The sequence below is a fragment of the Branchiostoma lanceolatum genome, chromosome 17 (assembly GCF_035083965.1).
Source record: "Branchiostoma lanceolatum isolate klBraLanc5 chromosome 17, klBraLanc5.hap2, whole genome shotgun sequence".
NCBI lineage: Eukaryota > Metazoa > Chordata > Leptocardii > Amphioxiformes > Branchiostomatidae > Branchiostoma > Branchiostoma lanceolatum.
Genome location: NC_089738.1, coordinates 11,804,847 through 11,820,011, shown reverse-complemented (window position 1 = coordinate 11,820,011; position 15,165 = coordinate 11,804,847). Strand labels below are relative to the sequence as shown.

At 41.4% G+C, this 15,165-nt stretch overlaps 3 protein-coding genes across 6 annotated transcripts; all 3 read right to left on the bottom strand.

Annotated features, from left to right (window-relative positions):
• LOC136423040 (calmodulin-like protein 3) lies at positions 1 to 3,944 on the bottom strand. Of its 2 annotated transcripts, none has more exons than XM_066411036.1 (8): positions 3,553 to 3,944; positions 3,204 to 3,349; positions 2,749 to 2,859; positions 2,420 to 2,533; positions 1,403 to 1,600; positions 1,027 to 1,140; positions 704 to 817; positions 1 to 110 (listed from the first exon to the last, which is right to left on the bottom strand). In XM_066411036.1, the coding sequence occupies exons 2-8, from the start codon at positions 3,345 to 3,347 to the stop codon at positions 72 to 74; spliced, it is 834 nt and encodes a 277-aa protein (XP_066267133.1). In that variant the 5' UTR covers positions 3,348 to 3,349; positions 3,553 to 3,944; the 3' UTR covers positions 1 to 71. The 2 variants fall into 2 exon arrangements, with proteins under 2 accessions (XP_066267133.1, XP_066267134.1); XM_066411037.1 differs by having other exon boundaries at positions 3,204 to 3,287; positions 3,553 to 3,931.
• Positions 3,945 to 6,795: 2,851 nt separating this feature from the next.
• LOC136423054 (calmodulin-like) lies at positions 6,796 to 9,851 on the bottom strand. The gene is made up of 5 exons (XM_066411054.1): positions 9,717 to 9,851; positions 8,804 to 8,955; positions 8,299 to 8,433; positions 7,793 to 7,915; positions 6,796 to 7,447 (listed from the first exon to the last, which is right to left on the bottom strand). The coding sequence occupies exons 2-5, from the start codon at positions 8,951 to 8,953 to the stop codon at positions 7,406 to 7,408; spliced, it is 450 nt and encodes a 149-aa protein (XP_066267151.1). The 5' UTR covers positions 8,954 to 8,955; positions 9,717 to 9,851; the 3' UTR covers positions 6,796 to 7,405.
• Positions 9,852 to 10,570: 719 nt separating this feature from the next.
• Positions 10,571 to 14,902, bottom strand: LOC136423043 (calmodulin-like). Of its 3 annotated transcripts, none has more exons than XM_066411041.1 (5): positions 14,755 to 14,902; positions 12,642 to 12,793; positions 12,316 to 12,450; positions 11,551 to 11,673; positions 10,571 to 11,035 (listed from the first exon to the last, which is right to left on the bottom strand). In XM_066411041.1, the coding sequence occupies exons 2-5, from the start codon at positions 12,789 to 12,791 to the stop codon at positions 10,994 to 10,996; spliced, it is 450 nt and encodes a 149-aa protein (XP_066267138.1). In that variant the 5' UTR covers positions 12,792 to 12,793; positions 14,755 to 14,902; the 3' UTR covers positions 10,571 to 10,993. The 3 variants fall into 3 exon arrangements, with proteins under 3 accessions (XP_066267138.1, XP_066267137.1, XP_066267136.1); XM_066411040.1 differs by lacking the exon at positions 14,755 to 14,902 and adding an exon at positions 14,040 to 14,174; XM_066411039.1 differs by lacking the exon at positions 14,755 to 14,902 and adding an exon at positions 13,317 to 13,437.
• Between the last annotated feature and the right edge of the window lie 263 nt (positions 14,903 to 15,165).

Sequence of the window (15,165 nt, the reverse complement as noted above, 5' to 3'; positions counted from 1 at the left end):
CGTCGATATCCCTGAACTAAAAAAATCATCTGACGAATGCAGGGCTACTCTCCGTCTTCCTTTTCGTCATTCTAATTCTGAAAGTTCTCCAAGAACTCCTCGTAGTTGACCTAGCGGGAAAGAGGAAAAGAATGATTAGTTGTGGAATTATAGAAGCTTTATTGACAACAAAAAGCACGAGTCAGTCAACTACAAACTACAAAATAGAAAAACAAACTAAACCGCAAACTTGCTAGATCTCTGATACCTTGATACAATCAGGAGGGGCTGCCCGTGGATTTCAGTATCTTTTTCTGATAACAAAGTCATCTTTAAGCATTTTAAACTTGCAAACTTCCTGGGACGTTCTGCTGTAGTACCAGGGAATGCTGCCGTTATACTGACCACAAATATCCAAAACACAGACGCACATACACACAAAAGCAATACACAGGCACATGGTGATGATGATACACAGGCACATCAAAGACAATACCTCCGTTTTTCGTGGAGGAAACGAGTCATGTCCGTTTGAAAAGTTGGGCCGATGCATCAAACTCCATTTTCAACTAACCAAATATGATATACAAAGTTCCAAACACCATCAATTCCTGGGATATTTTCCTTCGTGAATGGACAACTACCAAGAAGAGCAGCATTCACTAATTTTCCATAATTGTTTAGTAGCCTCGGTGAGGGTATTTTGAAAGTTTATAAGCCTAACCTTTCCATCTCCGTTAGTGTCACATGCCATCACTAACTCCTCTATTTCTGCCGAATCTTCGTATTGCAGCATTGCCTGGCGTAGTTCATCCCGGGTGATGAAGCCACTACCATCCTGTATTTGTTGGTGGGGAAGATATTTCAGACAAAGAAAACAAAGAAAACCACATAGCTTGTTCTACAATGTTCTTGTGTTTGTGACAATACTGCATGGCTGCAAAACGAAAACAAGCAGAAGATGTTGACCTCACTGCCCCATACCACAATCTTATACTACAACTTTCTCCTGATAGACCATTAGTAGTTAGAACAGTACACCCTTGCCTTGTCAAAGTGCATCTTCATATATTGAATCTTTCCCATCAGGTTGAGGTATTCATCGGCACACACGGCTCCGTCTCCGTTCTTGTCAACAATCTTTACCCAGCGACGGATTTCCTGCAGAGGATGGCAGCATGTTACGACTGCTATTTTGTAACTTGTGCTCCTGGCTAATTCCACCTACGCTCACGTGAAACAAAATGGCGCGGTCATCGTCATTTCCATTCCATACATTCCTGCTCCTACCTCGATGGCTTTTCGCTGGGTCACCGGCGAACCTTTACATTATTTGTTTTGTCTACATTTTCACACATTTACTTAACTTTTTCTGTGAAGAGCTTGATATCGACAGAACCAGTGACAAAGATAGCACATGAACCTGCTTCTCTTTCTCAGCTTGCTTCAAGCCGGCAGAATCCAAGAAGTCGATGATCTCCTGAGCTGTGACTGTTTCGCTGTGATCCTTGTCACTTTGCAAGAATAGTTTAACCTGTTCGTGCGGGTCTATTTCCTCCGGTAGACCTGACAGTTTGGGATCCATTGCCAGAAGAAGTATAATGAACTCTTCGTAGTTGATCTACAACAGGAAGGGGGTACAGGGCAGTTAAATACGACTTAATAGAAGTTTCATTCACCCAACAAAAAGTTTAGCGATTTTCGTCGAGCCAAGAAAAGCCGCTAGGGGGCCCATGATCAACCTTGCCCTTCGTCTTCCTAAAATCGACCCACATACCCAATATCCTCAAAGTCCTTCCAGAGGTTCTGAGGTGATGCTGACTAGAATATCCTGAAGCGAAAACAGCCACCGCGCGCACAAACACACACACACATACACAGGCACGCCAAATACAAGGACAAGGTATCAAACTCTATTTTCAACTAGCCAAATTGAATATACAACTTCCAATATTCCAATCACTATCAATACTTGTTTTATTTTTTCTTTAATGGATAGATAACTGCCAACAAGAGCTGAGCATTGAGCAGTTTCCCATATTTGCTTATTAGTGCCCACAGTTACAGTAAATTTGGATGGGGAGGGGGGTATTAAGTTTATGAGCCTATGATCTTTGAACTTTTTTCACCTTTGAATGGTTGGCACATCGGCAGCACCGAGTGCTAAAAGTACTTATTAAAACGCAGATTTCAATTACACAAATACCAATGCTTGAAGTCTAGTCAAAATCATATAAACGATGGAATTAATGTAAGTCAATATTGGGTAGAAACAAACGAAATTGATACAAATGATAATACATAACTGCAGAGAGGAGCATAACAAGTTGTTGTCAGCTGGGTGGCAAACGGGTTACATATTACCACCATACACACATAAATGTAGTTGTTTGAGGGAGCCAAGTGCAAATACTGCGAATGATAACAGTTGCTTGCTAACCTTTCCATCCCCGTTAGTGTCACATTTCATCAGCATCTCCTCCATCTCTACCCCTGCGCCCATGTCGGACACGCCCTGGCGTATTTCATCCTTCGTGATGAAGCCGGTGCGATCCTGTCATTGTCGGTTGGGAAGATATTTCAGTATTTCAGACAAAAACACAACACATAGCTTGTTTTGTAAAGACTTGTGTTTCTAACAAAACTGGCTGCAAAAGGAAAACAAGCAGAATTTCATGTTGACCAACACTGCCCCGTACCACTTCTCATGTTACAACCTTTTGTTTTGACAACCCATTGGTAATTTAAAAGTTAACAAAACACCCTTGCCTTGTCATACTTCCGGAAAACTTCCATCTTTTTCATGAAGGCGATAAATTCTTGGGTACCCACGGCACCATCTCCGCTCCTGTCAACAATATTCACCCAGCGACGGATCTCCTGAAGAAGAACTGTATCTATATCTGTATAGCCGGTATAACCGCCCTTCGGCGTAACACACCAGCTTCGCAGGCACGCGGCGCTGCAGCAGCTGGTTATATTACACTGAACGGCCTGTCAAGGTGGCGTCATGTTACTATTGTTACATAAAATGGCGCAGTCATCATCATTTACATTCCATACATTCCTGCTCCTACCTCGAGGGCTTTTAGCTGGGTTACCGGCGTACCTTTACATCATTTTTGTCTACATTTTCACACATTTACTTAACTTCTAACTTCATCTGTGAAGATCTTGATATCGACAGAAGCAGCACTTGACAAAGATAGTACGTGTAACGTTACCTGCTTCTCATTCTCAGCTAGCTTGCAGCCTTGAGAATCCAAGTAGTCGATGATCTCCTGAGCTGTTAGTGCACCACCGCCATCCTTCTCAATTTGTATGAATGGGCACAGGTTTAGGAGACCGATCAGCTTTGTTGGATGCATTACTATATAAAGTAGAAGGAACAAAAATGAGGTGGCAAAATTGAGGAAATTAATTCAGAAATATTGATATATTTCAGGAAGAATAATTCTTAAACCCAATCGGTGAGGCAAATATATCTACTAACTGCTTTTGAAGGGTACCAACAACATAGCAATCTACGACAACCCTATGCTCGAGACTGCTGTAGTAAGAATGAGAACCTACCGTCTTCCCTTCAGATGACGAACTAAAAAATGTCTTGGTAAGTTAAAAAAACTGGACAGAGGGCGAGGTTCGTCAGCCAGTACAGCGCGTTTTGTACGAATGAAGTAATGGAGGATAAGCAAACATCTGATAACAACGCAGAAAAACTGGATCGACAACAGACGAGGACCTTCTTAGTACTCGTTATGCAAATGGCGGCATTGTGTCCGACACATGAACGGTTTAATCATTTCGTAGTTAGGGCTGTTTGCTCTTTTGTTACCTGTTCTCTAGTAATTACCTGTCCCGTAAGATTTGCTGAGAGTAAATCCTACAGTGCGAAATCAAAGGTGACTTTGGGCATGCTGAGGTAACGTTTCCTGATATGACCTGTTGAGTGAGTTCCCAACTGAAAATCTTATTTTTACAGACGTTGGTTACATTCGTGTTCTGGAGTATACAGATGCCATCCTGGCCTATACCAAAAGATGTAGGTGCATCCGTCGCACTACTGTCCTTTTTGTTGTACGGTATCAGTTAGGCTATATGCCACAAGGATCTACTTTTCAGTCACAAGGCAGCTTTTAAAAATTAAAATTTTGCATAACTTGGTGCTAGTCTCTAGGGGTCGGCTTAGGGGTGTTTTACTGGGCCCAGTATGCTTATGATTGAGCCGACTTATCTGCCATATAGAATTTCGCAGCTTGCCATCGACATTTTCGCCGTGATTCAAGGCCGTGAACACACCACGAGCGGACTAATCTGTCTGGGCGGGCGGAGATCACAGCCAGCGCCGTAGAGATATCGGCGAACCCCCGATGGCATGGTTGCCAGGCTAAATTTTGCACCGCACGGCCACGATTGTCCCCAATTTGTGACAAGTGTGAAAGCGCCCTAAGGTCACTGTAGGTCAACATTGGATAAATCTTTGACCAAATCAAGCCTGGCCTCAGTACATTATTCACTATATTGGATTTGGTGCAGATAATTCTGTGATGTAGTTGGAAATCCTATGCCTTTCTGTATGTTGTCTATTAGCAACTCTGAAACAAACAAGAGTTGGGAGATCTCAGATGAAATAAGGTCCTCAAATGAGCATACATTATTTTTCTTAGCTTTCAACAATTCACCCTTACCTCGCCATACTTCTTGAAAATTATAATCTTTTCCACAAAGGCGAGGAATTCCTGGACACTCACGGCACCATCTCCGGTCCTGTCAACAGCATTTACCCAGCGGCTGTACTCCTGCAGAAGATGGCGCCATGGTACTTTGGTTTACCCATACCATTACATCTACCCCAGACCCCAGACTGTTGTAGTAAGAATGAGAACCTACCGTCTTCCCAAAGAACTAAGAAACGCTTGCCTGGATGAGGTCAGAAGGCGAGGTTGAGCCCACCAGTTTGCACGTGCGGTACGAATGAAGCAGTGAAGAATACTAATAATAAAACATCTGATAACAACGCAGAAAAAACGGATCAACAGCAAACGATGACCATTTCAGTACTTGTATGCAGATGACGATATTGTGTCCCACAAATGAATAGTTTAATCATTTAGTGGTTAGCACTGGTTGCCCTTTCTTGCCTATTCTCCAGCAATTACCTGTCCTACGATTTGACCACCCTTCCCCACCATGCATTGAGAAGTTTAAGGTGACATCGGAGCATAAGGCATGTCCTGATATGATCTATTAAGTGAGTTACTAGTACCACCTGAACGGCCTTATTATGATTTTACTGACGTTGGTTACACTTATTTTGTGGCCCATAGGGTATGCCACTGCCCACACAGAATCGGCTCATTAGCCTACCAAAGGCGCAGTGACATTTGTCGCACTACGTATACTGTTTTCACAGTCGTACGATTTCAGCGAGACCACGTGCCAGAACCACAATTATCTACGACTACATTTCTCTCACAATGCAGCTTAATGTTGCATTACACATGTACAGCCACAACATAACTGTGTACATGTGCTCTCAATTTGTGACAACTTGATGTGACAGAACCCTAAGGCTATATATACATATCAAATAAATCGCTGGCAGGTAGCTGTACTAAAGACAAACATATAAATAGAATTAAATTGTTGTGTGATAAACGAAATGACTGTACTGTCCCACTTTATGTAGCTGGTTCCTTTCTTTTTATAAGATGTGATATTCCGATATTTGATCCCGGATTCAAACACTCGTTTTAATCAACATTGTAATTGTTGTGTTCTACTTTTGTCTCAAACCAACTGGTGTAGATATTGTATTGTGACGGTAAAAAGGCCCCTAAATGTCCAAGTAACATAGCCCGTAAGTGGTTGCGCGCCTTTTCTTTAATAGTGTACAACGGTCGTGGCTGCAATTTGCAAAGCTATCGCTATGTGTCATTTCCTATCACCACATTTGAAAGCTCGACACCCAAATCATGTCAGGCCCACCATTATACGAAAGATACTTAAATTTGGAAAATTTGGATTTCTCTTGTTAGCTATTTACACCCAAGTAAATTATGAATGGACAACATTCACGAGTTATTACCATTTTATTTGAGCAAAGAAAAATGATGATGTTCACATTAGGCCACACCAACTTGATTTTATGGATGACATCCTCTGGAGACCCCAAAACTAATGCGCGCGGGCGAAAAAAAAGAAAATCCAGCCAAAAAAAAAAATGCTGCTAAACCACAGGGCTACTAGTACAAAGCTAGTATTGCGAATTGAACCACAGAACACAGTTTATTTGTAGGAGGTACATGTAGGTTGTCTTGTTCATCATAGCAGACTCAGTGCAAGTGATTGATTTTTAATATATTGACAAGAACGACCAAAGAAGTATACTATTAGAAGGTATTTGGCTCCAAGGACTGTGGATGATATATGACTGTACATGTAATAAGAATTATAACTCATATACACTCATAAGGGCAGTTTCAACATACATGACATTGAACTCCACATTAAGCATTCCATGGTTTACGCTCACAAATCTCACTGTGAAACCTCTGCCAATCCCTCAATTCCTCTGCCATGTCTCCCATTATTGCAAAAGAAACGTGTGAGAGCCACTCTGGATAGGTCGTGTTTGAGCGATACTCGCTGCATGGCCTCCGCGATCCTCTCGTACAACTTTACAAACGCAAAATCTCCCTAGCCAACATCGATGGCATACCAATCCACAAATACGCCCCAGTTTTCCGATAAGCCGGCACAATGCTAGCCTTTTGCGGCAATCTACGTCAGCAAGTTCCAGAGTTCCGTGTAGCCTTGGAGGAGGTGATTTTTTTTTTTTTTTTTTTGACAACAGGCGAAAATCAATGCGCGCGCGGATGTCATCCATAAGATTAAGTTGGTGTGGCCTTATAGTGCAATAAACAATAGTATCCTGATTGAACGGGGAAAACAGATCTTTGTTCCATTATTTGGCAAAGTACATAGCAGCTGCCTGCGTTTAACAATTTAACACCTGCCTGAACACTGGTTATGGGAAAGGAATCAATGCTCATTGGCGAACACTTCAAGCAACGAAAAGGTGGTATCATGTTCACCGTGACAATAAGGAGGTTCATGATTCTAAGTATGCATGTGCAGTGAAATGCATTGTGGGTAATATGTCAAAGGTGAAGGCCCCTGAGACATAAAACGAAAACGTCTGGACATCGCTATGCAAGTAGAAAAAACGTTCGAGACAAGAACTGTTTACAAGTTAGGGACCCTCACCTTTGACATATTACCCACAATGCCTTTCAATGCCTACTTATAATCGTAAACCTCTTTATTACTACAGTGATTACCCACAACTACTATGTGATCTAGTTGATATGGTTAGTATAATCTAATTGAACCCAGGAACTGGTTGACAGAAAGTTGGCTTTTTTTATTTGGACATCATCATCCTCACGAACTCTTCGAAGTTGACCTATGGAGAGAACACGAACAAAAAAATCAGAGGTGATATTATTTTTCCCAGGCACTCTGCTTACTATTACAGAATCATCACATCATTTCCATTTGTGATTGTTAATTGAATTATCTCTAATTTCTAAGGGAAATGCTAGCAACCCCACTAAAACACACCCTGCTACATGAACAGCAAGGAAACTTACTACCCTATGTGCCACTAGCCACGCTACAAGGGTCTGAACGAATATGTAGTACTGTTGTTAACCTGTCCACATGCGTTCATTAACGTTTCTGCTCTTCTAAGAGATCGTTGAGTTCATAAGAAGCTGAGTTGATCATGAGGTTTACTAAAGGCTCTAACCTGGCCATCTCCATCAGTGTCGGCCTCTCGGATCATCTCATCCACCTCTGCATCTGTCAGCTTCTCTCCCAGGTTGGCCATCACGTGACGCAGCTCCGCAGCGCTGATGAACCCGTTGCCATCCTGTGGTTTGGCGGGAAAGAAAGAAAAAAGTCTCAACACAAAGATGTTACCTCACATACCAATCCTGGGTCTGCGTTCCTCAGTTATATGTATATGTTGACACACTCACAACCGTTCAAACATTTCGTTTCTGGAAAGTCACGTGACAGGCGTGCGTGGGTCAGTATATACATGAGGAAAACCAAATTGTAGCCTGACTAAATCGCGCTCATACCGGTCCGCCTGACGTATTGACCCCCCCCCCCCAAATAACATAAATGGGTTAACACTCGAGTTGACATTGCTATCAAATAACAACACAACACAACCTTATCATGAATACCCTTGCCCTTGCAGCTCATGAGACCTCAGCTATAATAAACATGTCAAAACAACATCAGTACCTTGTCGAATACCCGAAACGCTTCTTTAATCTCTTCTTCCGTGTCGGTATCTTTCATCTTCCGAGCCATCATGGTGAGGAATTCTGAGAAATCTATGGTTCCGTTTCCGTCCGCGTCAACCTCGCTTATCATGTCCTACCAACGTTAACAAGCAATTTCGTGGTTAACAACCATCTCTTTGTAGTTTACTTTCATACGTCTTAACCTTAGACCTAGGTTTTTATCACATATACATGTATTAAGCCATCAGCTATTGGCCATCACCTTTAGTCCATGTATTTCCACATTCATTATTTAATGCCTGTTTCATTTAGAATCCACCTTCACCTCGGCACGTTGGAAAACCCCATTGGATTTAGTCTTGCTTGTTGTAAACGTCATCTTTTTGCTTGCAATTGTCATCGATATGCTTTGAGGTACAAAATAATAGAAACCCGTACGGCATGCAATCGTGTGCACACTTCTATGAATGTTAGCAAAGGTATAACTCTGTTGAAAGACGCACCTGAAGCTCAGCTTCGGTTGGATTCTGACCCAACGATTTCATGACAGTTCCCAGCTCAGTAGTTGTGATGCTACCGTCTCCATCTTTGTCGAACAAAGAGAAGGCCTCCTTGAACTCAGCGATCTGTTCTTCTGACAGTTGGTCAGCCATGTCTGTGTGTGTACGTTTAGGGAGGGAGGGTAAGAATTCGAACAATGTTTCAAGACGTCCTGGGGCAACTTTTAGGAAAGCATGATTATAGCGATTGGCTTGTTTAACATGAAATACGACTTCGAGAGAATTGGGCTTGGGGCTATAAGAAGAATTAAAGGCCAGTCACTAGTTCACTCCGTTCTTGTGACCATGTGTCTGGATCTGATATAATATTGAGAGGAAGAACGGGCTGCATTTCATCGAATCGCGACTTTTCTTCAACTGTTGTCCTTTCGAAATTTCAGTGGCCTACGGGATAATCCCGTAGCCTTTAATTCTTTTTATAGCCACAAGCCCAATTCTGAAGCGGCATAGACCAGAATATTTGACATGACACCTAAATACAGCCAACATTTCTAGACAGACTCGGGACTGCATACTCTCGCATACTCTTGACTATATCTCAAACCAGTTGATTGCCAAAACTATAGTGACACGGGCCTCCAGAGAATTACGTGTAAGTCAAAATCACACCACCAACGATAGAAAATGATGTCTTGAATGTCAAACGTACTTGTTTTCTTCTCTTTAGTCTTTGTGTTCTTGGCGATACCCTAATATGACCAAAATGGTGGCGATACCATAATAGTCATAGAAAACTTGTCTGACAAGTTGACACAACTGCTACGCCTACACGTTCGTATTAACAAACAACATGCAGCTAACACTTATATAATTATAATGAATATCCCAAATCCCACAAAACTGAACAGTTAGGTACCTTTGTTTCAGCTGTCTTGTCGAATCGTTCTTTACCAAACCGTTGACAGACTGGAATGTGTCAGAGGAATACACCTTGACAGGTAAAGTCAAGCTGATCTCTCTGATTGGTTGAGTGAACACCTTTAGTCATTGCGTCATGCCCTGCGGGCTCAAATACTGAATGGAGGTCAGGGGTCAATCTCTTTGGTGTCGGCCGGGTGTTAGCAAGTTGACCAACAGTAACATGATACTAGAGCGTTAAATAGTAAAAAGTGGACTGTAGCTACGAATAGCAAGCCCAGTAACGTACCACTAGACAATTACGGTGTTTTTACGAAGCCAGTCTGTGTTTCGCTGGCATGTCCTTTATATACCATCTTTGTGGTGTGGATTTGTGTTCAGATGTTTGAACAGTTGAAAAAAGTCCAAAGTTGTGAGGGGAAAGTGGCTGATGCCCACATATCTTTTCCTAATTATTACGTACAAGATGTGATGTGTACCTGAATATACTGAAGCTGGTGTGTTACGCCTAATGGCTATATTAATACAGATACAAATACTGTAGGTGGCGCTTCAACGGGAGGCTACGGTGTTACATTGGCTCCTCGACTGGCGACATGAATCATTTTTATGTCAAATAGTGTTTTATAGTAAACCTTATCAGAGCCTAATCTGCAGTACCGCTCCTGGCCGCCCCGAGACAAAAATTCCAAACGACCGTCAACATGGCAAATTTTTGTCTTTTCCGGAATGGGGAAATAGCGAAAGGCTATTACATATCATGCATGTCTCTCATTCCGGTCGTCTACGCTACGCTACACTATATCCATCTACGCTACTCCTCAGCTGAAATAAAATGAGAAGGCTTTGCAGTAACTTGGAGCATATCAAGCATGGTTATGCATGCTTCATTTTATTTGATTTGATCGAAAATATCATTTTCATGAGAAGGAACACAAAAGCGCATATGACCTACCGGTAGCAATTGGAAGATGAACAATGTTAATGAGAATTTCTTTTAATCGAACTAGTTAGTATTATATAATATTATACCATGTCATTACAAAAAAGTAGACAATGGCTCTAATGCAGAAACAAAGAGCAATGTATTGAAAGGGAATACATTTAAGTGTTGCAAGCACTTCACAAAATCGGAGAATTGAGAAACGTCAGTACATACATGTAAATCAACACAGTGATATATTTGCCTACATCGTTCACGACTTCTGTGAAACTAAGTGACTGTCCTTCTGATTTAAAGAAATAGTGAAATTGCTGGTGAACAGGCCGGCTGATTTATTTTGAAGTCATCATCTTCACGAACTCTTCGTAGTTGACCTGGACAGGGAACAAAAAGACAACAATGGTGATTTTTTTCCTCGGGCACACATCTGTAAAATACAGGTCCATCGAGTCCTTTCTATTTGCCTTTGTGTAACAGTATATCATGACAGATAATGACTGAATTCCATTCTTGTGCCCCTGATTTGTAACTGGTACAATTTTCATCTAGTTGCGTGATGGTTTAGGATTGTCGCAATTGATACAAAGATTATTGCAAATACATGCTCAAGGGCTAATTGCAAGTACAGACAGCACATGTGATAATGATAACTACAATGAATGATTGCTACATCCAGTATTATGCTTCATTCTAAAATCTACATAGTTTTGGTTGGGTTTGACTTCTTCTTTTGAGGCAGTGGAAGGCGAATTTTGCCACATCTTTTATAATTTGTGGGTTCTTTGATGAAATGTTTTTGCCACAGTTTCTTGGAGATCTGTTTAATACTGTATAAAATAAATCCGGGAATTGAAAAAAAAAAAAGAGTCTACTGCTGCAGGGATCTAACCTGACCATCTCCGTCGATGTCAGCCTCTCGGATCATCTCATCCACCTCTTCATCTGACAGCTTCTCTCCCAGGTTGGTCATCACGTGACGCAGCTCAGCAGCGCTGATGAACCCGTTGCAATCCTGTATAATTTTGGCGGGAAAAAGTGTTAGACAATTTGAGAATGTTAACCTGCAAAACTTTGTTTCAAAGTCAAAAACTCAAACAGTGGGTTTGAGAGTCTCTCTAGTGCAGCACCCTCAGGATGCAACTACACAGGAGTGCAGTATATATGGGGACGTTTGGTTGGAGATCTGTTTGGGCGTATCTATTTACAGGGTGGCGGAATTATGTATACCCTGCCTGGTAGAATTATGTTACATGTAGTAGGATGCTACATCATCAGCTGTGTGAGAGAAAAACCGGAACATTTCAGATTGAGTTAAAAGAGGTAAATGAGTGGAATGCTATCTGCTAGTGTGAGACGTGTTAAAACATTAGAAGTGCAAGTGAAATTAAGAGCTGTCATTTGTCACCTTTTAATTAGAACTTTAATTCCTTTCTTAGGTATAATGGCAACTTTGAACGTAACGGAAGGAATCGGGCATGTCGGGATTTACATTTACAGCCCTGGAAAAGGTATATCTTAAATGTGCATCATATGTTGAAGATAGCATCGCGAAGAACTACAAAAACACGAGTTCGTAAGCGCGACCTCTAATGTGTTGGTTAGAGCTTTTTTGAGTCTCAGATAGACCGATAAACTTTCAGAACAACACCAGTACCTTGTCGAATACCCGAAATGCTTCACGAATCTCTTCTTCCGAGTCGGTGTCCTTCATCTTCCGGGCCATCATGGTGAGGAATTCTGGGAAGTCTATGGTTCCGTTTCCGTCCGCGTCGACCTCGTTTATCATATCCTGCAAAAGTGCATGTTGGGATGGTTGTTTCGGTTTATATAAAACCTAGTTTCATAAGACATGTACATTACAGAGATCATATTTGATTGCAACTTCATAATTTCCTAATAATCTGTATTTTGAGTACACCGTTTTCTAGGTCTGCAGATTGAAGGTGTAGCTCACAGGTGCTTCAAATAACGTTAACGTACCTGAAGTTCAGCTTCGTTTGGGTTCTGACCCAACGACCTCATGACAGTTCCCAGCTCCTTTGTGGTGATGGTACCATCCCCATCTTTGTCGAACAAGGAGAAGGCTTCCTTGAACTCAGCAATCTGCTCCTCTGTCAGTTGGCCAGCCATGTCTATGTAGATAAAGAGAAGGTTATTAAAACTGAATTACTACTGTCCTGATACAACATTCGTGCTTGTAGAAAATGATTTCAATGGTATGGAAGTCCACATCAACGCTTCCGTTTTCAAAACAATCGAGTTTACCGCTATCTAATATTTTACAGAATTGCATATCCACCACAGCCAGACCTAGCTATAACACAGCGAATTCGCGAATTACTAGTACTAGTCCGAGACAAAGCAATGCATGAAATGTAACTTGTTTTAGTTTCTAAAAGGCCGTTGTACTTCATTATATTCTCATGTGCTTTATCCAGGGGTAACCTGAAAAAGGGTCACAGACCTGAGACAAACAGGCTGAACTATCAAGTTTAAACAATAAACTAAAACTGAGTCTTGTTCACTTTATCATCACAAAATCTATGGATCCTGCCAATTGCAGAAACGGCAGTACATGTATATGAACATCGTAATAGATATGCCTACATCGTTCGCGACTTCTTTGTAACTATATCTGCCTGGTATACATATAACCTTTAGTAACCCGGAGAAACCCCCTTGATCCTGCTAAGCCTTCACCATTTGTTTCGTGTTGGGTTGGGTTGGGTTGGGTGTGGCGTGTTTTAGCTACAGACAGCATATTTCCAATTGCAAAACGTGAATGTTCACTGTGATGCAAATATGAACTGATTATTGCCTTAGCAACAACAACAACAAAATCGTTTTGAATTTCTAACCTCCTGATGAAAAAAGGGACAGAATTTTTCATATCTCAGTATAGTAAACTGATCTGAATTGGTCTCTTTGATAAGTCCCTAAATGAGATACTTCAACAGGTCTTCTAGTGTTGGGGCTGCAGTGTCGGCTGTAAAAGTGGAGGCAAAATATGCATAAACTCTACCACAGGTCTTCATTAGAACGACGATTCAAATATATTCTTCGGGCCGGATTAACTCTCATATTAGTAATCGTGCCAAGTACCTACATGTAGCTCTAGAGAAGTGGTTTCTTTTCCTCCTGTTAATGTAAGTCAAGATTCAGATACTAGTAAGGTGGGCTACACACGTACAGCGTCCGAACAAGAGTGATGCATAGCAAATTGTATTGGAGACTAAACTTGTAAACACTCCGGCTCTGTATCAAAAGGAATAATGGCAATGCTGATGACAAAACAATTATCACACTATACAACCTTAGGTACTTTCTATAGAGTCAAAACAAATGGGAGTTAAGAGAAGTTGTGCTTAGAACACATACCTGTGAGCGAGGTGGATAGATGTACCTGCCTTGTGCTTGAATACAGCGGAGTATCCGGAATGACTTCTCAGTTGGTTACAAAATACTTTAAAAAATCTAGATGAACTGGTTTGGTGCCAGTATTTATGCAAATTCATAATGATGCTGCCACTTGTCTCATCAATGATTGTCTGTGAAATTTCTGACTCCTCCCCCATGCCCCTCCCCCTGAAGAATCGAATTTTTTTCATATTTCAGAGTCGGTTACTGAGCATCTACATTCCATGCTTGCTCTGAAGGATGTAAAATAGAAATAGCAAAATGTTGTACTGCTCTGACCAAAAGAGCTTAGATAAAACCTGCTTGCTCTGACTTCATCAAAGAGATCTGCAAATCATCCAACGATGCATTCCGGACAGACCTCTAGCTCTCCTAAACCTTGGGACTGCTTACATTTAGCTACCAGCTATCATAGAGTAACGTTATCAGACCATGCATTCCTATTTTTTGCCAAAGTGGCAAAATCAGAATGTCATTAATCGGAATTTATATTCATTTCTCATTGTTTCTCTTACAAACAAAATGGTAGCGGTAACGCTACAGACAGAGAAAACCGGTCTTGCAAGTTGTACAAATTACGCACACAGCAGCGCTGAGTGTTTACCGTAGCAACTAACACTAACTCATCTGATGAGTCCTTCTATCCCCACAAGACAAAACTAATACTGTTAGGTACCTTTTGTTTCAGCTGTCCTTCAGCGTTTCTCTTGGTCAAAACTTCAAAACGTGGAGGGTTGAATATTCCAAAGTATGACACCTTGGTAGTCTTGTGTATATATGTTCTCCGAGGACCGCTCTGACTCAGTGAATACCTGTACGGTCTTGGTTACTATAATTATACATGCCCATTCGGGAGTCAAAGGGTGACTGGAGGTCAGGGGTCAGTCTTTGAAAGTGCATGACTCAATAGCGAATAGGGCGTAACATACAGCCTTTAATTATCCGCATGTTATGGCACTTTTAGGCATTGAATAGCACATGATCTATTCCGTTGGCCGCTTCTAAAGTGAATTACTCGACTGTAGAAGTAAAGTGACAGGACACATAATTAATTCATGCAGTGTATCACTTAGACAAAAGTAGACAG

Coding starts and splice junctions, on each gene's coding strand:
- LOC136423043 (XM_066411039.1), bottom strand. CDS start 13,422: ATGCTGTCTGTAGCTAAAACACGCCACACCCAACCCAACCCAACCCAA. Junction 11,674..12,315: donor CATTTCGGGTATTCGACAAG/GTACTGGTGTTG, acceptor AAAATTATACAG/GATTGCAACGGGTTCATCAG. Junction 11,036..11,550: donor ACATCGACGGAGATGGTCAG/GTTAGATCCCTG, acceptor TTCCCTGTCCAG/GTCAACTACGAAGAGTTCGT.
- LOC136423040 (XM_066411036.1), bottom strand. CDS start 3,347: ATGCATCCAACAAAGCTGATCGGTCTCCTAAACCTGTGCCCATTCATA. Junction 2,534..2,748: donor TTTTCCGGAAGTATGACAAG/GCAAGGGTGTTT, acceptor CGACAATGACAG/GATCGCACCGGCTTCATCAC. Junction 111..703: donor ACACTAACGGAGATGGAAAG/GTTAGGCTTATA, acceptor CTTTCCCGCTAG/GTCAACTACGAGGAGTTCTT.
- LOC136423054 (XM_066411054.1), bottom strand. CDS start 8,953: ATGGCTGACCAACTGTCAGAAGAACAGATCGCTGAGTTCAAGGAGGCC. Junction 7,916..8,298: donor CGTTTCGGGTATTCGACAAG/GTACTGATGTTG, acceptor GCCAAACCACAG/GATGGCAACGGGTTCATCAG. Junction 7,448..7,792: donor ACACTGATGGAGATGGCCAG/GTTAGAGCCTTT, acceptor TTCTCTCCATAG/GTCAACTTCGAAGAGTTCGT.